Source organism: Mustela putorius, unplaced genomic scaffold, assembly GCF_011764305.1.
Source record: "Mustela putorius furo isolate JIRA1106 unplaced genomic scaffold, ASM1176430v1.1 tig00003962_pilon_pilon_pilon, whole genome shotgun sequence".
NCBI classification, from domain to species: domain Eukaryota; kingdom Metazoa; phylum Chordata; class Mammalia; order Carnivora; family Mustelidae; genus Mustela; species Mustela putorius.
Window position 1 is genome coordinate 3,134,823 of NW_025422106.1, and position 21,843 is coordinate 3,156,665.

The 21,843-nt window shown below is 45.1% G+C and overlaps 1 protein-coding gene and 1 non-coding gene across 2 annotated transcripts in view; both read left to right on the forward strand.

The window, feature by feature from the left end:
• The first annotated feature begins 264 nt into the window (after positions 1-264).
• Positions 265-21,843, forward strand: part of CALCOCO2 (calcium binding and coiled-coil domain 2) — a 28,150-nt gene continuing 6,571 nt past the window's right edge. The window contains exons 1-9 of the mRNA XM_004764755.3: positions 265-368; positions 8,014-8,203; positions 14,364-14,466; positions 14,615-14,748; positions 15,753-15,878; positions 18,906-18,994; positions 19,567-19,636; positions 20,235-20,357; positions 20,621-20,707. Of these exons, the coding sequence (XP_004764812.1) occupies positions 8,024-8,203; positions 14,364-14,466; positions 14,615-14,748; positions 15,753-15,878; positions 18,906-18,994; positions 19,567-19,636; positions 20,235-20,357; positions 20,621-20,707 (912 nt within the window). The 5' untranslated portion in view covers positions 265-368; positions 8,014-8,023. The remainder of the gene's footprint in view (positions 369-8,013; positions 8,204-14,363; positions 14,467-14,614; positions 14,749-15,752; positions 15,879-18,905; positions 18,995-19,566; positions 19,637-20,234; positions 20,358-20,620; positions 20,708-21,843) is intronic.
• LOC123389207 lies at positions 10,448-10,632 on the forward strand. Its single transcript, XR_006603805.1, has one exon. It is a non-coding gene; the product is annotated as a U2 spliceosomal RNA (small nuclear RNA).

Genomic DNA, 21,843 nt, shown 5'->3' on the forward strand with positions numbered 1-21,843 from the left:
GAGAACAATGAAGATGACCTCCAGATGGCCCTTTCTTGTTCAGGACTGAAAGAAATAAACTTCTGTTTTTTGTTTGTTTGTTTTTTTTTTTTCAAGTAAGTAAACGGCTCATTCTAGGGGAAAAAGTAGGCTCCTTGGGGAACTCTTCCGGATGAACGAAAACCACATAGTGCAGCGAAGCACCCGTGGGGCCCAGTCACCTGAGCACTACAAGTCCCAGCAAGCGCCGCTGCAGGGGCGGGGCTTGGTAGCCGTTGTGACGTAGTGGGCGGGGCCAGATGGGATCGGCTCTCCCCTGGGCTTTTAGCCCCGCCCCTGTGCCTTGCTCTGCCCTGTTGCTGTTGCGCCGACGCCGGCTGCTACCCCCGGTGAGTCCCTGGAGTGAAGGAGGGCAATTTAGGGGCAGTTGGGCCTTCGGGTTCTCCAAATTCAGATTTCCACTCTTCAGAAAGGACCTTGGGCAGGCAGCGGTGCGGCTGGTTTCGGTTTTCACTTCCTTTCATCCTTACAGGGTAACTGTGTGTGTGTGGCGTCATGGGGCCCCTGGAGCCCCTTCCGCGGCCTTGGAGGGTCGAGGGCCAGTTTTCTCCGGAGGAGGGCAGGATTTCAGTGCTTGTGGCCGAGTGGCAGGCTCCTTGAGCAGAAGGGACCCCTCTGACGGGGGTCGGGGGTCCTGACGTCACGGCGTCAACGCCTCCCTCCCCCCGCGGCCCGAGGTCTCGGTAGTTACTTAATCCCTGTCCTTGAGAGCATCAACATCGCTGTTTGCTACGAGGCCGAGTTACACGCTAGGCAAGTTCCCGTCTCTTTGGGCCTCAGTTTCCCTGTCTATTCCCTGATCGCTAGGGTCCCTTTCCTTCAGAGGAGGCCTTCTCTAATCGGAGATATTCTAGGCAGAACAAAGAGCAACTGGAGAGTAATGACCTACTTCTTTACCGCTGATCTCCGGAAGCCCCTCCCCACCGCTACCTTGAGCCCCGTTTGGGGGCTAACGTTCCCCCGTTAAGATTTCAGCGCCTTCCGGGCATGTTAACTTTTTTCTATCACTTGGATTCTTCGCTCCCGATGCAAGCCAACAAGTGGTCATTGCTGGTGCTGAGTAGAATAATACAGATGCTGTGTATTATAACCTACTTCCCTGGTTGCAAAAACCATCAAAAACCGAGGACTTTCAGTGTCTTTGTAGATTATATGTAGAGTACATGATTAGGGAGTATCCAGGTGCCTCACTTTCACAAATATTTCCAAAGGGCCTCTACCTGAAACTCTACCTTTTAGCAGGTATGACAGCTGTGGAGTGAAAAGGACCCCAAGAAAGGTGATTAGAGTTACATAGCCCTAACAGGTATTATCTTTCAAGTCAGATAGTACCTCTAGGGCTCTTTAAACACTTTGTGCTTGTTGATACAATGCCGTGGTTCCTTATTTCCTTAGATGAAAGGAAAGACTGTTAAAACAACCTCTTTCACTTTCTTTTTCTTTCACCTAGGATCATCATTATAGCTGGAAGGTTTCTTGGAGGTTTTCTAGCCTGATCCGTGCGTTTTACTGATGAGGATACTGAGGCCTAAAAGGAGGTTGTGCGACTTAGCCAAGACATCAAAGCTAGTTAGTGGCAGACCTAAGATAGGAACCCAGGTCCCTTGGCTCCCAGCCTGGTTTCCCTTTCCAAGGCACTTCAAACCCGTCACCGCCCATGTGACTTCAGCGGTTAGCCCTGTCACCCCTTTTCAAGGAAAAAGTGTACCATCTCAGTTAAGTTAAAGAGAGGATTAGAACACAGCGTTGAGGCTTTCACACAGTTTCTTCTGGTTGCCCACATCTCATATCCCATGACTGTTTTTCTTTCCTTCTCTCCTCCTGCTGGTACTGCTGGCGTGGGATGTCAAACAAGCGGGGGCAACCAATCCCAACAGTTGTTAGTGAGGAGTATTACAGGCCTCCTGGAGGTATACACGTTCTCTAAGGCACTCTGAAAGATACTAGGTAAAGAACTAAAACGAACTTGGAAATTTGGGTTTAGAACAAGTAGCTCAAGGGGCGCCTGGGTGGCTCAGTGGGTTAAGCCTCTGCCTTTGGCTCAGGTCATGATCTCAAGGTCCTGGGATCAAGCCCCATGTAGGGTGCTCTGCTCAGTGGGGAGCCTGCACCACCCTCTCTCTCTGCCTGCCTCTCTGCCTACTTGTGATCTCTCTCTCTGTCAAATAAATAAATAAAATCTTAAAAAACAAAACAAGTAGCTCAAGAATTTAAAGACAAGGGACGGTGGGTCTTTGCTTTTGCTCAGGGCCTTAGGAGCTACTGTCCAGGTTCTCTGAGGGTGGTTTTGAGCAAGCATCTCTTCCAGGGCCGGGAGGAGTGAGATTCAAATCAGTTCATCCGTTTTGCTAATGGCTACTAGTTTAGAAAGTTACATCAGCAGGATGAAGGAATTAGATGAAATGCGGTTTGGATTTTTTTGCTTATCTTTTGTTTTTACTGTTCCCAGATGAATTTATTTGCATTTCTTTCTTGGCTGTGGGAACATTCGGTTTCCTTCTGTGAACTAATCCAGATAAACTACTGACAGTCTTTGATTTCTCTAAAACATGTGCCCACAGGCATAAAAGGCTAAGGTAAAAATGTTGAGCATACTCTACGGTAGAACTTAAGTTGTTTTTTGGGGTTTTTTTTTTTTTTAAGATTTTACTTATTTATTTGACAGAGATCACAAGTAGCTACAGAGGCAGGCAGAGAGAGAGAGAGAGGTGGGGGGCATGGGGAGCAGGCTCCCTGCTGAGCAGAGAGCCTGATGCAGGACTCAATCCCAGGACCCTGAAATCATGACCTGAGCCAAAGGCAGAGGCTGAACCCACTGAGCCACCCAGGCACCCCAGAATCAGTTTTTTTTTTTTTAAGATTTTATTTATTTATTTGACAGAGAGAGATCCCAAGTAGGCAGAGAGGCAGGCAGAGAGAGGGAGGAGGAAGCAGGCTCCCTGCTGAGCAGAGAGCCCGATGCGGGACTCGATCCCAGGACCCTGAGATCATGACCTGAGCCGAAGGCAGCGGCTTAACCCACTGAGCCACCCAGGTGCCCCAGAATCAGTTATTTTTTAATAAGATTATTTCCTCTTCGTGGTTCACACAAAGGGGAAAAACTTTAGGAAAATTGGTGAATTGACTTGGTTGTGTATTTGCATTGTTAGAACCTGAACCAGGAAGGTTTATAATATTTTTAAAAATTTTCTGCTAAAAAGCATATTAGTATATTTTACAGATTGGCTCCGAGCAGAGGCTGAATTAGCTGTTCCTTTTCTTCAGGAGAATGTGAGAGAATGTCTGCCCTCATGGAACAGTCCTGGGACTAGTATATTAGGCTTGAAAAGCTCATTAGATGAAAATGTGTCAGGTTTTCATAGAAGCCAGAAGCCGGTTCAGGGGACTCATTTTAAAACATGTTGCCTGTTATTGCATACATCCTCTGAGGACCCTAATCCGTTTGGAAACTGAGCTGGAAAAAAAAAATCAGAGTCCGAGTAAAGTGCTTCTGACAGTCCATAGACTCTCTGCATTATTTCCCCCTACTCAGTGGCTTGCTTTTGGACATCCCCGTTTGTTTTCCCTGATCACTCATGTGGCTAGTCTTGGGCATGAGAGTAAGAGGAGGGAATTAGGTTGAATACTATCCCATGATTTCTAGGGGGCCTAATTCATCCCCCTGCTTTTTTATGACTCTATAGCTCTCCAGGCTTCTAAATTTAACTTTTGCTCTTTTCCTACTTCTTTTCATTTCCCTCCATGGATATGGTCAGAACTAGAAATGGTTGGCAGACAGGTTCTATAGTGGAAGGAGCAGTTAAAGAAGGGGAAGTTGAGGGGCGCCTGGATGACTCAGAGGGTTAAGCCGCTGCCTTCGGTTCAGGTCATAATCTTAGGGTCCTGGGATGAAGTCCTGCATCAGGCTCTCTGCTCAGCAGGGGGCCTGCTTCCCTCCCCACCCCTCTACATACACACCTCTCTCTCTCTCTCTCTCTCTCTCTGCCTGCCTCTGTGCCTACTTGTGATCTCCACCAAATAAATGAAATCTATAAAAAAATAATTAAAAAAAAAAGAAGAAGGGGAAGTTGATGCTTAAGTCATTCTGCTTTTTCTTCCATATCCTCTCTGTCCCCTCCACAAATGGTCCTTTCTGGACTGTTTTGACAGCAAGGTGATTTCCCCAGCCATTGTCAGAACCTATTTCCCCCAAAGAATCTGATACTGGGAGGGAGGAAAGGGTTTTAAGGGTCACTGACCTTAAAAATTAGTAGTAGATCCCTTCCTTCCAGGAAAAGTTAAATGAGGTAACTCCTCACTGACCCAGTTCAGATTAGCTTGGTTATGCTTGTGGCCTTTCACCCTGTGGCCTTTTCTATTTTCAGCTTTGGTAAGAAGCAGAGAAGCAAAGCCATGGCTGCTCTCCACTCCCAACTCCTCAACCCCTTCCCCACCAGTCTCAGTAGAAGAGAGTTTCCTATTTCAAAAACAATTGAATTCCAAATACCTAGAGAGCCACTAGGTGCCCTCTGAGTCATCCCAGGAAGGTGATGAGATCTCTGAAATGGGAAACTTCATGGAATTTTACTTTCTAAAAAAAATTTTTGGGGAGCACCTGAGTGGCTCAGTGGGTTAATCCTCTGCCTTCAGCTCAGGTCATGATCCCAGGGTCCTGGCATCGAGCCCCACATCGGGCTCTCTGCTCAGCAGGAAGCCTGCTCCCCCCCCCCACCACCCTCTGACCACCTCTCTGCCTACTTGTGATCTCTTTCTGTCAAATAAATAAATTTAAAAAAATTTTTTTAGGGTGCCTGGGTGGCTCAGTGGGTTAAGCCGCTGCCTTCGGCTCAGGTCATGATCTCAGGGTCCTGGGATCGAGTCCCGCATCGGGCGCTCTGCTCAGCAGGGAGCCTGCTTCCTCCTCTCTCTCTCTGCCTGCCTCTCTGCCTACTTGTGATCTCTCTCTGTCAAATAAATAAATAAAATCTTTAAAAAAATTGTTTTTTTAAATTTTTAAAGATTTTATTTATTTTTTTGATGGGGGGGGAGCAGGTCCCCACTGAGCAGAGTGCCTTGACCTGAGGACCCCGAGATCACAACCTGAGCCGAAGGCAGAGGTTTAACCCACTGAGCCACCCAGGTGCCCCGGAATATTACATTTCTAATAAGGAACCAAGACAGTGGACTTTTCCATATAGATGATTAGGTGTTCAGATGGATGAAAAGAGCTAGTTTCCACTGGCTATACCTACACTCAGGCCTCAGAAAATGAGCTCTTTTGTGCCTGTGTGTGTGTGAGTGTACGTGTGTGCGTGTGCACACATGCGTGTCCTTTCTTCAGTGTTCTGTTCATGAGCTTATAGATTGATTGTTTTTCTAGTAGGAAAGAGGGTATACGGAGCCTTCATACCCTTGGCTGGTCTTGCCTTTGAGAGTAACATCCATTTGCAAAACAGCTTGCCAGAGTTTGAGTGTGTAGAAGGTGGGTAATGGAGTGTGAATTTTATGGGTCCTTAAGGAAATCAAATCTGTGCCTTTTGTTTTTTTGGCACTGTGCCACTCGAACCAGCTATGCCAGCTGAACCAGCCATACCAAGAATTGACATAGCACTTGGAGATTATCATCTCTTCACTCTATTTTAGAGAAGAGAAAGCTGAGAAACAGCAGCTTTTCCAAGGGTATCCCACAAATGAAGAGCAGGGCTTAAAAAAGAATTAGCCCCATGGTTATTCCCACCATTGTTTACCTACAAAGCCCCTTCCTTTCACTTTTTGATGAATCCCATGCATTTCACTTATTCTGTGAATAGTTAATCAGCAATTACTATGGGCTAGGCATTATGTCATGTATCCAGGGGTGATCCTGTTAGGAAGCAAAAGTGAGAGTTGGGCACTTAGGTTAATTAAGAGACAGGCCCCGAAGCCACTCTTACCTGAGTGTTCTTTATGATCCACAGACAACAGATTAAGTCATTTTACAAGCTCAGATGAAAACTGCTCTGTGCTGAGGACAGAGGGCTATGCTGACCTCAGTAAGACTTGAGACTCCTAGGAAAGCGAGGGGTCTGCAAGCTGAGAACTCTGCCTACCCTCCCTTAGCATCCAACAGATCACACAAGCAGCTGCTTATATGAGGAACTAGTTCTGACCTCGACTGGAATGTGACCACCCCCTTCCTCGGAAAAAGTGATCTGAGGTTTGAGGTTAAGGATGTGGCAAAATTGTCACAAACCAGAAAGCTAATACATTTCTTGGTTCCTTAGCTCAGTCCCAAGAACAGATAGTTCAGTGCCACCAAAAATCCCCTTGCCTTCTCTATGAGAAAATTGACTACTAGGGGAGTTGGAAGAGGAGGCCTGGTTGCTTAGAGTTCGAAATAAAAGCAAGAAATAAGTAGGGTCAGGCAGGACTAAAAGGGCTGTGTTTTTTGATTGTACTTATTTTTTTAAAAATTGAGTTGTATACCATCTCCCAACATGTTCCAGCAGCCGAATTTGTAAGGGATCACGTGGTAGTCCCCTGTATGCAGCTCTCCTTCAGCCTCTGTATAACAGCCATGATATTGTTTCCATTTCCCCATGAAATCCTGGGTTGAGGATCCTGGACTCACTAAATGTTAGACTCAGGGAGCATTTAGAAAATGGAACATGTGACTTTGAGAGGCAGGAAGTGTCAGATCTCAGCAATTCAAAAGACTTTATTTCTTTTCTATATTGTTTTTACCTCCCCGATAGTTTGCCATCCTTGATCACGTTCTATCTGTACTGTGACCTGCAAAATACAGGTTATATCCCCAGTGTTACAAATAGGAATCCGACTTGCCTGCTGTGCTCCAAACATGGGCAGCATCTCTCTCTCTCATTGCTTTTATGCATGCCATTTCACTCACCTGAAATTTCCTCACCCCCAAATCCTAAGGCTCATCTTCCTTGAGGGCTTTATCCAGGACTCTTCTCACCCCTTAAAGTTCTCCGTCATTTTCCTAGCCAGTTTGCATCTCTCCCTCTTTTGAACCCCAGAGCACTTTGCATTGATTCCATTCGTTTGCTGGTCACTCATTTTCTCATCCAATGGCCATATTGCATCAGGACCCTTCCAGGGTGAAGACTATGCCAGAAAACAAAACAAAACACCCCACAATGTTAAGAAAATCACTAACATCTGGCAAGCCCTTTCTTCTTGCAGACTCTGCTCGTACGTTATTCTTTCATTCTATGTGTTTCTGCTTTGTGTGATTCTATGGCAGGTAGTGATTTAAAGGCCTGCCGACTTTACATTATTTCAGTTAATGTTCATGAAAAACCAAATGACATAGGTGTTCATAGCCCCGTCTTATAGATGAGGCAGCAGGCAGAGAGCCCAGCTGATGACGTGAGTTGCTCAAGCTCATGCGTTTATAGGTAGTGAGGCTTGAATTTGAACTTCACCATTCTGGTTTCAGAGCCCGTGCTTGTCTGATATGCCTGTGCATATGAGATAATCTCTCAACCCTCCCTTTCTTCCTGCACCCATGCCCAGCTCCTAGCAGAGTGCCTTAATATGTATATGCAAGGACTCGATAGTTACAGGATGAATGGAACTGAAGGTAGAAGCCGAAATGTAGAGCAACTGATATTCAGAAGTCACAGGACTTGATGAGATAAAAAATCAAGACTCTAGGTCTTACTGTTCCCAGCTCCTAGGCTGCCTTGCTTATTTAAGGCATTAGAAGAAGTGCCACAAACAGCCATGAGCAGAGGGTATGTGAGGTATGAGAGGGTGGTGGGGCCTGTGGTGGAGATCAAAGACATTCTTAGAAAGTTCTTGTAGCATAGGAAGCTATGAATGCAAACTGACTCAAAGTGAAACAGAAAGCAAGTTGTATGGTCTCAATCCCTGTCAGGCTTTTGCTTTTCCTGACTCGCCTCGAATGGAATGTTCCCTGGGTGAGAGCCCAGAAATCTCCCAACATTGCTGACAACTCTAAGCCTTATTCTATCCTGTATCTCATAACAGGACGCCCACCATGGAAGAGACAGTAGAAGATCCCCCCACATCAGCTGTCTTGCTGGATCATTGTCATTTCTCTCAGGTCATCTTTAATAGCGTGGAGAAGTTCTATGTCCCTGGAGGGGATGTCACATGCTATTATACGCTCACCCAGCATTTCATTCCCCGCCGAAAGGATTGGATTGGCATCTTTCGAGTAAGTGGTTAATTTAGTACCAAGTGACTGGGAACTAGAGGTGACTCTTCATTCCTGACTGTGTGACTGTCTGTGTGTTATAAGCATTTTGCATATTCTGTCTAGCCTTTTTTTTTTTTTAATCTATTTATTTGAGAGAGAGAATGAGAGTTTTGGGTGTTGCACAGGGACAAGCAAAAGTCCCTGTTGATCAAGGAGCCCGACACAGGTCCTCACTGAGATCATGACCTGAGCCAAAGTCAGATGCTTAATTGACTGAGCCACCCAGGTACTCCCCCCACTGCCTTTTTTTCTGGTCTGGCCATTTAAAAAAAATTTTTTTTAAGATTTTATTTATTTATTTGACAGAGAGAGTACACAAACAAGGGGAGCAGCAGAGGGGGAGGGAGAAGCAGGCCTCCGCTGACCAGGGAGTCCAACTTGGGGCTCGATCCCAGGACTCCAGGATCATGACCTAAGCCAAAGGCAGACGCTTAACCCACTGAGCCACCCAGGCATCCCTGGGCCAATTTTAAAATCCTAAACTAAATTCCCTGTTATTTCCCTACTTCCACCTTTACACACCAACATGTGCTGTGGGACTCAAGTTTTAATTTAACTTTAATTTTAATTTAAAGACCAAATGTAAATGTTTTAAAACTATCCTATTTTGAAATACTCATCTATGAATTGACTAGGATGAGTGGCCCCTTATGTAATTTCTGTGACCTTAAACATTGCTTTCTTACTTAGAAGAATGTTTAACTTGTTTTAATATGAGTACTACAGGGTGCCTGGGTGGCTCAGTGGGTTAAGCCGCTGCCTTTGACTCAGGTCATGATCTCAGGGTCCTGGGATCGAGTCCTGCATCAGGCTCTCTGCTCAGCAGGGGGCCTGCTTCCCTTCCCCTCTCTCTGCGTGCCTCTCTGCCTACTGTGATCTCTCTCTGTCCAATAAATAAATAAAATCTTAAAAAATATATATATATGAGTATTACATATCTAAAAAGGAGGTTAAGAAGTTACTGGGTTTGACATCCTGCATCTAAGAAGTTTGTTCCTGAATAAGTATGACTTGTTTCTTTGTAAAGATTTCCATGGATAGAAATTTTCTGAGGTCCCTCAGGGACCTCTCCTAGTGCCTAACACCCTGCCAGTTCAAGTACAGAAATGGTACTTTGTTTTAGTATAGTCAGCTTATTTTCTGCCTCCCTTTCTTTCTCCCCCTATCTGTGTCTCTCTCCATCTCTCATGTCACACACACACACCCATAATGATAGATCTTCCTATTATATCTAGAGACAGGAGATAAAGGTCAAATTTAAGTAATTTACACTGCTGAGTTCCAGCATCAGTGACCTTTGTTTTGATATCTCCGTATGTCGTGTGATTGTTTGCCTTGTTGTTCATCCTGAAACCAGACATCATTCTTGATTGCACTGTGGAGGAGCTCATGCTCGTTCCATCCCTCATAGAGTTACTTTTTCCATAATTGTTTGGAATTCTAAGCTAACTAATGGAACCGTGGAAGCTGGCATATAGAGGCAAGGAGAGCAGACAATCAGAGACCCACTGGCGAGTATCAGGGACACCTCCTGAGACTCAGGATATGGACTCGTTAGACTAAAGGATGTCCTGACACACTGGACTGTTTCCTATTTTGGAAGATGATTCTTGTTTTTATTTCTTCTCCACATGTAGCAAAACTGTCCAGTAGAACTTTCTGCAATGGAGCTGTCCTTCACTGTCCGGTACAATGGCCTCTAGCCATTTGTGGCTGTTGAGCACTTAAAATGTGCCTAGTGAATTAACTAAAATTTAATTAATTTAAATTTAAATGGCCTCATGTGGCTAGTGGCTATCATTCTGGACAGTGCAGATAGAGATAATTAAGAAAGAGGACAATTTGAAAATTGCTTGTTTGCCTTTGAAATGTAATCTTAACCCCCCCCCCCAACAATTATATTTCTGTTTTGTCTAGACTGGTTGTACTTCCAGCGACTTAGCAATTTCCAGTGAGGACTTGACCATAAACCAGATGAAAATCTTACGCTTTTTAAAAACAAATGTTTAGGGGTGCCTGGGTGGCTCAATGGGTTAAAGCCTCTTCCTTTGGCTCAGGTTGTGATTCCAGGGTCCTGGGATCGAGCCCTACATCGAGCTCTCTGCTCAGCAGGGAGCCTGCTTCCCTTCGTCTCCCTCTGCCTGCCTCTCTGCCTACTTGTGATCTCTTTCTTTCAAATAAATAAATAAAATCTTTAAAAAAATTGCTTCTCAGCCTTTTGGCTAAGATCAAGTGTAGTATCTGTTCTTATCAGTTTAATATCTGATATGTCCTCTATCTGAGGACAATATATTAAATGGATTTTTGGAGTAGGGAGTTGGAGCTTGCTCTATCCACTTCACATGTCGGCCTGGCATTGCAGTACCTCCAGGAATAGTGTACCCTCCCCACTAAAATAGTAAGTGAAAGATTTGTTTAGTAAATAAATAAATTAAATTAAATGGAAACAAATGTTTAAAATCATTTTTAAGGGGCGCCTTGGGGGCTCAGTGGATCAGACTTCTGCTGGCTCAGGTCATGATCCCAGGGTCCTGAGATCCAGCCCTGCATCGGGCTCTCTGCTCAGCGGGGAGCCTGCTTCCACCTCTCTTCTCTGCCTGCCTCTCTGCCTACTTGTGATCTCTCTCTTTGTCAAATAAATAAATAAATTCTTTTTTTTTTTTTTAAAGAATTTATTTATTTATTTGACAGAGAGAGATCACAAGTAGGCAGAGAGGCAGGCAGGGAGAGAGGAGGAAGCAGGCTCCCCTCCGAGCAGAGAGCCCGATGCGGGACTCGATCCCAGGACCCTGAGATCATGACCTGAGCCGAAGGCAGTGGCTTAATCCACTGAGCCACCCAGGCGCCCAATAAATAAATTCTTAAAAAAAAATAATTTTTGAAAAATGCCTCTGTATTTGGAGTGCTTTGTGCATTTCAGAGACAGCGCAGTGATTCCATAAAGAAAACCATTAATACAAAAAGTGGCCCCTTGTGTTCATTATCCGTAAAGCTATTGACCTGAGCAACTACCTAGAAGCCTGAAAGAAAGTGTTAAGAGAACTTAGTAACACAAATTTTTATCTTAGAACACAAATTTTTAAGAACATATGATGCGCTATGTCTTTGATGAGGTTTTCTGTGTGTGTGTGTGTGTGTGTGTGTGTGTACGTACGTGTGCGTGCGCGTGTGTGTGTGCTCACTGAGCCTCATGGTCCAGCAGCATCCTCAGACTGGGGGTGTTCCCTCATGCACAGATGAACAAAATGGATATACTCAAGGTGGTAACTTTGCCAGTGAGTAAGTAGTAAATGAGTTTGTTTGTTTCCTAAACCTTGGCTTTTTTTTCTCTTCTGAATTCATCTGAACAGCTGGTAAATTAGAAAATTAAGAACTCGGGACGCCTGGGTGGCTCAGTTGGTTAAGCAGCTGCCTTCGGCTCAGGTCATGATCCCAGCGTCCTGGGATCGAGTCCCACATCGGGCTCCTTGCTCCGCAGGGAGCCTGCTTCTCCCTCTGCCTCTGCCTTCCACTGTCTGCCTGTGCTCGCTTTCACTCTCTCTCTCTCTGACAAATAAATAAATAAAATCTTAAAAAAAAAAAAAAAAAAAAAAGAAAATTAAGAACTGATTTAAAGTGTTATCTTCCGTATCTCCCTTGGAAAGCTCACCTGTGTGAGCTTGCTTTTTTTTTTTTTTTTTTTTAAGATTTTATTTATTTATTTGACAGAGACACAGTAAGAGAGGAAGCAGAAGCAGGGGAGTGGGAGAGGGAGAAGCAGGCTTCCTGCTGAGCAGGGAGCCCGAGGCAAAGCTGGTTGGGCTGGATCCTGGGATCCTGGGACTTTGACCTGAGCCAGAGGTAGACACTCAACAACTAAGCCACCCAGGCGCCCCTCACCTGGTGTTCTTATAGTTCAGTCTCTCTCTCTTTTTAAAGGTTTTATTTATTTTAGAGAGAGGGGGGGGGGAGGAAGGGCCAGAGGGAGGGAGAGAATGTCAAGTAGACCACACGTTGAGTGCAGAGCCCAGTGCATGGCCCATTCCCACGACCTGAGCCAATCAACAGTTGGACACTCAACCAGTGAAGCCACCCAGGCGCCCCTCTTCTTAATTTTATTTTAAGTAAAGTCCACACCACACAAGGGGCTCAAACTCACAACCCCGAGATCAAGAGTTGCACGCTCAGGGTGCCTGACTGGCTCAGTCGGCAGAGCTGCACAATCCTTGATCTCAGGGTTGTGAGTTCAAGCCCCACAGTGGGGGTAGAGAGCACTTAAAAATTTTTTCTTTGTTTCTAACTAAAAAAAAAAAAATCGCGTGCTCCATCAACTGAATCATTTGCAGTGCCGGGCTCAGCCATATTCCTTAGCTCCTCAGCAGTCCCAACACGGTCCTTCCTGGTACCAGGCAGGCGCTTGTGAACTGGTTTTGAATGTGCTCTGTGCTTCGTCTTCTCGATACAGCAAAAAGCTACCAGCAATGATAGAGTCTAAAGTAGGAGATACCTTTCCTGCCTTTAGTGCACAGTCCTGTGCTCCAGTTACCCTTCCCCTGGACATTTAAATATTTCGAGGGGCTCCAAGAGGGGACGTGTTGTGCCACGACAGGCCTGCCAGGCCCAGGACTACGCAGGTGGAAGGGCCGAGGGCAGAAGTTGCAGGTGCCCAGAAGCTGTTTCCCTATTCCAACACTGCAGTAATTATCGGGCCTTCCCATATGATATTTTGGTCACAGTGCATTAAGAAACTCCAGGATGTGAATGAAGACTCCATAAAATTCCCGCTTCCTGTACCACCACAGGCCGCGGCGACTGTGAGCTGCTTGGAGCAATGGGGTGTGTATTAATGAGACACTAAAACATGCCCCGGTATGTTCTCAGGCACTTTCAGTGTAGCCTTTTCAACCCTGCACTGATTCCTTCATATATAAAAATGGAATTTATTTTTAGTTCTTGTTCCTCCCACTGAGCTCAGGCAGGGTCAAAATATGGCAATAAATGCAATTTTGCTTCTCATTTGCTGAGTGCTCTCCCCTCGAAGACACAATGGTTCCCTTTCTAGTCTCTGGTGTGCCCTTATCTTCCAGATATGGCTGGAGCCATCTTTTACCCCTCTTCACATTTACTGAGAGTATTTTCCACTTAGCCAGCTTTCTGCTCTGAGGCATATTTTACAGTATCCTTATATCGTGACTTACTGCATTCAAGACCTGGAAGAGGCCTCTGTGACCACCAGATTGTTGTCAGTATCTGCCACCAAAAAGCCTTCATTAAGCTCACATTAAGAAAAATACTGACGTGGGGCGCCTGGGTGGCTCAGTTGGTTAAGCGACTGCCTTCAGCTCAGGTCATGATCCCAGAGTCCTGGGATCGAGTCCTGCATCGGGCTCCCTGCTCCTTGGAGAGTCTGCTTCTCCCTCTGACTTTCTCCCCTCTCATGATCTCTTTCACTGTCTCTCTCTCAAATAAATAAATAAAATCTTTAAAAAAAAAAAAAAAAGAAAGAAAGAGAAAAAAAAATACTGACGAAAATTCTATAGACTGGACTGTTATCTGGGACCTACCTCATAATCTAAAAACCCTTTTGCCCCTCCACTCCTGCATGCACATGATTCAAAACCAGCATTTTTAAAAATGCATGAGTATAACCAGGTCAGTGTGGGTGACAAGACTGGCCAGGACACAGGAGAGGACTGACCCACAGAGATAGCGGGTCAGAAGGGCTTTCTGATTAAGAAGTTCTAAGAACACTGTTGGGAGAACGTAGTGGGATCAGAGTCACAAGCCCAGAACTGTCTTCACTGTGTTCCCCAGTCACTCACTGTGCTCTTGTCTGAAGTGGTGACAGGATTTTTGGAACCTTCGTCCTGGGTGTTGTGTCAGTTTTCATTTCCTTCTGAGCCAGGTATTCTGAATGGGGAGTGTGTGTGTGTGTGTGTGTGTGTGTCTGCGCGCGCGCATGCGCGCATACACGTGTGCACATGTGTGCCAATTCCTAGTTGTATCATAAGGGACTCATTCTGTTGTATTTTCAACATAAACAAATGAAAAGTAAGTGATTTTTAAGGAGACCTCACACAAATAAGGGTTTTCCCTGGAGCACTGTCAGATGCTGAGTGAGAGCCTTCTGTCATTGCAGGTGGGGTGGAAGACAACCCGTGAGTATTACACCTTCATGTGGGTCACTTTGCCCGTTGACCTAAACAGTGAATCAGCCAAACAACAGGAAGTCCAGTTCAAAGGTGAGAGAAAAATCCTGGATCAAAGGTGTTTGAAGACAGCCCCTAAGACTAATTGAGCTGAAGCTTTCTGGGGCAGATAAAAGATTGGCAGATTTTTAGTTTTCTTAACAGACCTTATTTTGGTTTAAAAATCATGTTGTATTTTCAGCTTATTACCTGCCCAAGGATGATGAGTATTACCAGTTCTGCTATGTGGATCAGGATGGTGTGGTCCGGGGAGCAAGCATCCCTTTCCAGTTCCGTCCAGAAAATGAGGAGGACATCCTGGTTGTTACCACTCAGGTCTGTAAACATCTCACCCCCATCCTTCCTGCCAGTAGGAGTAGTAATTTCAGGATAGGGTGGAATTGGGATCAATAAAGCCTTTATTAAATGTCTTAACAGATACTATGGGGAGAAATGCATACAGTACCCACTCAAACCTACTCAGGAATAACTTAGGAACGTTGAAAAGAATCACAACAATAAGTGGTTCCTCCTTTCTCAAAAGCTGCTGTAACTCAGTTGGCATTCAGTTATTTCCTTAACTTTGCCAGTTGCTTAATTTTGGTCATCTGCGCATATTACCACCACAGTAAATTATAAGCTCCTTTGGGGAGGGACGCACCAAATATGCCTTGTATCTTTCAGTTCTGTCTTTATTTTTTTTCTTAAGATTTTATTTATTCAACAGAGAGCACACAAGTGGGGGATGAGAGAGGGGGAAAAGCAGACTCCCCACTGAGGAGAGAGCCCGATGTGGGATTGAGATCTTGACCCCGTCTGAAGACAGATGCTTAACCGACTGAGCCACCCAGGCACCCCATCTCTCCATTCTGACACAGAGCCTGTCCTACTCTGAGTATTAGATCCATTTACTTACTCAGTTATTTCACAGGACACCCTCTTTCCGTCCAGCACTGTGGTAGGCAGTGAAGAATCAATTAAATCACTTAGCCTCTAGGAGCTAAGTCCATTAGGAGAGACAAACAGTAGTAAGTGTTTGCAAGAAGAATCTACATTCTTCTGTTATTCCACCTTTTAACTCTTTCTGGTCTTAATTTTGTTTGTCTTTCTTTCTTGGTAATGACAGGCTCAATGTTGCATTTATATGGACGTGCCTCCATTATCCCCTATCCTACATACTGAGCAGGTGCTCCCATTCAGGGGACACAGATGTCGCTGTTGAGTGGGAATCCACCAGACCCTCAGCATCCCAGTCCATGGGAATGTTCCACTAGAGGGACTTGAATATTTTATCAAGCTATAAAGGGTCAAATATGAATTCATGGGATGCTCTTTCGTAGGGTGAAGTGGAAGAAATTGAGCAGCACAATAAGGAGCTCCGCAAAGAAAACCAGGAGCTGAAGGACAGCTGCGTCGGCCTCCAGCAGCAGAACTCAGACATGCAGGCTGAGCTCCACAAGAAGGAGGTATGGCTGCTAGTGAAACACAAACCTGAAAACAAACAAACAAAAAACATGAACCTGGACCACAGAGGTCAGAACTGGATGGTGTCTCTTATACAGCCTTACCTCTTTTGCTTGTGATCTTACTCTCCTATACTAATATCTTTGAATAGGCACCGTGTTAAAATTTTTATATGGATTACTCTATTTAAACTTTGGATTAGGTACTGTTATTACCCTGATTTTACAGATGAGTAATCTGAGGCTTAGAAGGGTACATAATCCCTTATATGGCTAATCTGTGATGGAGCCAGGATTCAAACCAAGCAGTCTGACTGCTGCTTCCTGGTTCCTATGTAGAATGTAGTCTCTTCACTTTGGCTCGCTAGACTGTGGACCTCGAGAGAGTAGAGAGTATAAAAGCAAGGCTGCAGGTTATCCAGACTCTTGGCTACTTCTCTTTTGAAACATCCTTCCAGTTAACAGGTGGTAATTGAGAGTTGATAATGCAAGGAGCTTTAAAGAAGAGAGTCTTCTCTTGGGACTATAAACTAATTACACTGAGGTCGTACCTTATAAGTTCCAGAACATGCAAACCTTGGCAGTCACCATCTGTAGAGCCCTTGATCTACAGGTGAGCAAACTGAGACCCCAAGGAGAGTGGAAGAGGTCAGGTTAGTGATCACACTGGGCTGGGACCCACTTCTCTTGACTCCCAGACAGACTGTTTTTTAATATGTTGCTGTCACACAAATGCCTTGTGTGATGTCCTCAGCCCTGGGCTGGTTGAGAAGTGTGGGTAACAGGTCCAGGCTACAGATCTGGCCTCTTCCAGGCAGTTAGATAACAAACAGGTGGCAGAGGTACAATTCACAGTCTGTCTGTCAAGAACCAGTATCTGGCCACGAGCCCTACAGCTCACCTGCCAGGTTCTAGCCAAGGAATCAGAGGGTCTGGCTTCTCGAGTTAGCTCTCCTACCGACTTGCTACTAGTTATGATAACACAAGCCAGTATTTATTTAGTACCTACTATGTGTACTACTAGCAAGGCACTGTAATTAAGCAGATCGCTTCACTTAATCCTTAAAACCATCCAACAGCTCAGAGAGGTTAGGTGACTTGCCCAATGTTACAGTCAGCTCATGACTTTGAAAGGAGCTTGGATTTGAGCTCAGACTTCTCTGATATTAAAACCCATGTTTTGGGGCACCCTGGTGGCTCAGTGGGTTAAAGCCTCTGCCTTTGGCTTGGGTCATGATCTCAGGGTCCTGGGATCGAGCCCCGCATCGGACTCTCTGCTCAGCGGGGAGCCTGCTTCCCTCTCATTCTCTGCCTGCTTCTCTGCCTACTGGTGATCTCTGTATGTCAAATAAATAAACTCTTTTTAAATAAATAAATAAAACCCATGTTTTTTAGGAATTAAAATTAAAAACAAGAATGGGGAAGAAAACCCATGTGTTTTAGGGCCAGGACCATTCACTGGTTAAGAACCCCGTCTTTGGAGTCCCACAGACTTGTTCTCCCACTTAATGTCTGATGAAGCAGGGGAAATTTTTTAACATCTCTGAACTTCAGTTTTCCCTTTCTATAAAAGAGAAATTGATGATACTTGTTTTCTGAGAGACTAGTACACACATGTTCATAACACCATCTTTCCCAACAGCTAAAGGGAGGAGGCAGGTGTCCAGTGACGGATAGAAGGATACACGTTGTTTAGCATGTAGATAACAATGGAATGTTATTCAGCTTTAAAAAGGAAAGAAGTTCTGACACATGCTACTAAATGGATGAACACCAAGGACATTAGCTGGGCAAAATGGGTCAGACACAGGGAAACAAATAGCATGTGATCCCACGCAGGAGGTACCTGGAGTAGCCAGCTTCGCAGACACAGGAAGTAGAGTAGTAGTTGCCGGGAGACGGGTGGGTGGGGAGAACAGGGAGTCAGTGTTTTCACAGGACAGAGCTTTGACTGTACACATGAAAATAGTTCTGTGGGTGGTTATAGGGCCGGTCATACAACAGTGTGCATGTGCTTAATGCCGCTGAACTAGGGGCTTAAAGTTGATGAAGGTGAGAAATTTTATGTGCATATTCCTACAATTTTTTAAATTATTTTTTAAAAGGATGATAAATGTATAAATCTTAGAGCTAAAAGCAGGGAGTTGTTATTGATGCACGAGGCTGGCTTTGGTGCAGAATGGAGTTGGGGGGAAAAAAGCAAATGTGTAGCCCTAGTGCCAGGGCCACTAGCCGCCTGTGGCTCTCCCAACACTTGAAACATGGCGTTTTGTGATGCACCATAAGCATAAAGGGTATATCGGATTTTAAAGACGTATTATGAAAAAAGTTAAAATATTTCCCTCTTATTTACATATTGAAACAATATTTTAGATATATTGGGTTAAATGTACTATTAGTAAAATTAAGCATAGCTGTTTCTTGTTGCTTTTTATTTTCATATATTTATTTTTTTTTTTAACAGAGAGAGATCACAAGTAGGCAGAGAAGCAGGCAGAGAGAGAGGGGGAAGCAGGCTCCCTGCTGAGCAGAGAGTCCAATGCGGGGCTCGATCCCAGGGCCCTGAGACCATGATCTGAGCTGAAGCCAGAGGCTTACCCCACTGAGCCACCCAGGCACCCCTCTTTGCTTTTTAAAATGTGGCTCCTAAACTTGAATTACATATGCAGCATCCGTGAATTTCTTGGCAGCACCTTTCCAAGAGAAAACCCACTTTATTTCATTTGCTGCTGTGTCTGTAGTGCAGGAACAATGCCTCATATGCACTCCTTAAATATTTGTTTAATGAGTTAATGGACAAATACAAGCTCCAGTGGAAGAGAAATTAAGGTGAATGCATTGTGTGGAGAAAATAGATTAAGAACAGTTTAATATGGAAACACCTTTCCTTGGATATTTCAATCACCGTTGTGTCATGACATTGAATAAGGGCCTGAAATATAGTAAATGCTCAATAAATACTTGTCAGCTGGCCTCGGTACTAAAAAGTGTCTTAGAAATGGTCTGTTCCTTTGATGTCTCAATCTGCAGGAGGAGCTGGAAACTCTGAAGGGCACCAATAAGGAACTGGAACAGCAGCTGAAGGTGCAGAAGGACCACTGGGAGACCGAGCTGCTCCAGTGAGTGATTCCCAGAGCGGGGATCTGCTGTGTTCCTGGGTGTCACAGATGAGATCTCCAGAGCTCATTAGACAGTCTTCCTGTTAAGGCAGTGATAGGTGCGATTCTAGGTTGGAGCATTAGTGTCCGAACGGTAAGGTGAAGTAACCTGAATTCAGGTATTAATGTGAAATGTCCAGTACATGTGGCTTGAGGTCAGGAAGCCGAGAAAGGACTGAAGAAGAATGGATTTTTTTTTTTTAAGCTGGTGTTTTGTTTTATTTTTAAAGATTTTATTTTATTTATTTGACAGTCAGATCACAAGTAGGCAGAGGGGCAGGTAGAGAGAGTGGGGAAGCAGGCTCCCTGCCGAGCAGAGAGGTCAACCCGGGGCTCCATCCTGGGACCCTGAGATCATGACCAGAGCCGAAGGCAGAGGCTTTAACCCACTGAGCCACCCCGGTGCCCCAAACAGAAAGGATTTTAAACTAATTCCACAGCCTTAGGGCCAAGGCAGCCTTCACTCATTGAAGGCCCAGGGGATCTGACGCGGAATCAGCCTATCTTTCATGCAGTCCTCTTCTCCTCCACAGACTGAAAGAACAAAACCAGAAGATGTCCTCAGAAAATGAGAAGATGGGAATCCGAGTGGATCAGCTCCAGGTGGGTAACGAAACCTTTGCCAAAGTGTATCATCTTACTCTGCCCGCGCTGCTCCGTGAGTTCCGCTGTGGGGGTGCCTAACGGTCAAAGCGCTAGTCTGCAGGTTCACGGAATTTTCTGTTCTGGACTCCCCCTCCCCCCACACACATACCGTTACTCTTAAAGTCCCGGCCCTCAAGAACTGAATAATTCGTTCAGTTTATATTTATCATGAATTCTTAAGATGGAGCACTGTCACCTCTACCACTGCTTTTCTTAACTTTTTTTCTTTTAGCTACAAAATCTCTTCAAAGTCTTTCTCAAAAGCCTAGAATGAAAAAAAAAAAAAAAAAAGCTGGAATGTAAAGCAGATACCAGCTGAATCACTATTGGTTTTAGGAAGCTGTGCCTTAAAGAAGGGTGTGTTGACTTTTCCTCATTTGAGTCTTGGGCGCAGGCTGTGAGGGAGAGCTGAAAAGTGGGCGTTCTAGGGATATTTGGCAGTCAGGAGTTGCCAAGGAGTATGCATTTCTTTGTGTGAGTGTACATTAAACAGCATTGTTACTGTTCAGTTTTCTTCCTTTTATATCTTGATTATATTCGCTGTTTTTTGCTTTAGGCCCAGCTGTCAACCCAAGAGAAAGAAATGGAGAAGCTCGTGCAGGGAGATCAAGATAAGACAGAGCAGTTGGAACATCTGAGGAAGGAGAATAGCCAGCTCCTCCTCACTTTGGCTCAACAGGTAGAGTCACAAACGGAATCAACATTTTTAGGCATTCGCGAGAAAATACGTACATGGTTCTTTGTTTACTCTGTCACATACGCCTACCATTGGTGGCTGTAGGAAAGGTCTCAGAGGAAGCCCTCTGAGATGAGGGAGCTCATGGCTCTTCTCAGAAACCTAGGAAGAGACTTGCCTCTCTCTCTGCGGGCTGCTCGCTCATTAGCTCACGTGCGCGTGCCTGTGCTGGCCCAGCAGTGGTCCTGACATCTGTTTTTGTGCAGAGGGAGCACCAGAAGAAGCTGGAGCAGACTGTAGAGGAGATGAAGCAGGAAGAAGCAGCTGCCAAGAAGAAACAGCAGCAGTTAACGGCACGTCTGTCTTTGGATGGCTTTGTGGGAGGGAGCCTGCGGGAAGGAAGGGATGGGTCTATTTTCAGGTGGCAGAAAGGATAAAAAAGACAGAGGAGAATAGCATTTACCCCTGGACATCGTCCCAGAAGGACAGAGAATTTGTCATTTGCAAAACATTGAAGGAGAGGTGGCCGTTCCTACTGTGTGATGAATGGCGGAGGGAGATTGAAAGTACTTCGTGACAGGTTGTCCAGTAGAGCCTTGAGCCAGGAATCACCCAGAGTCACCCCTAATCCTTTCTTATCATGGGGGCAGACAAATGAATAATGATAAAGTCAAGCTCTACGGTTAGGAAATATTACAGCAATCAAAATTTTTGTTACAATTAATATAATATTAGCAATTATCATTCTAAATTCTTCTGAGCTATAGTAATGTAGTAGTGAAAGCCTAATTGATAAATTTCTAGAATAGCTTGTTGGAAAAGAGGCCTCGTGGTGATGACAGGTGCCAGGAAGCCCCATTTTCTGAATTTCGCAAGGGTATGAGAAACCCTGCTGTCTGGATATCCAGCTGTTGGGATAAGTCATATCATTCACTCCCTTGGCCATTACTCAGTCAGTTAGAGGCGTCCCTCCCATATGTAAGCTACTAGATACCATCGCATGAAAAAGAGGAGAACAAAGTTAGAAAAGCAGCTGCTCACAGGTTGAGTTTGGCCCCGAGAAACTTGTTATTTAGCCTAGCTGGTGTTTTTCAAAAATCGAATTGGTTGCCAACAACTAAAAATGGGAACACTTCCCATTTTTAAAAAAATGTGTATTTCTAGCTTCTTGAAAACTTGGGGGGCTCTGGCAGCCCAGAGCCCCCATTCCCACACAGCAGCAGTGCCCAGCCTGGGTGGCTGCGGTTCCCTCTAGATGGGCCCCATGTTCTCCCCTCCCCCACTGCCTCTACCGCCCCCGTGGCCTTCACCTCCGCCTCTCAGCAACGTCCCGGGCCTGGCCCCCACCAGCACACCGCAGCTTGTGGCCTCTGCTGTAGCGAGAAATCACTATTTCACATAAGCTGCCGCCCTTCGAAGGTTTGAACCTCCTTGTGGCAAGTAGGGGTTTCCTGGGTTTCTGTGGTCTGTTTTTCAAGACCCAGGGGCT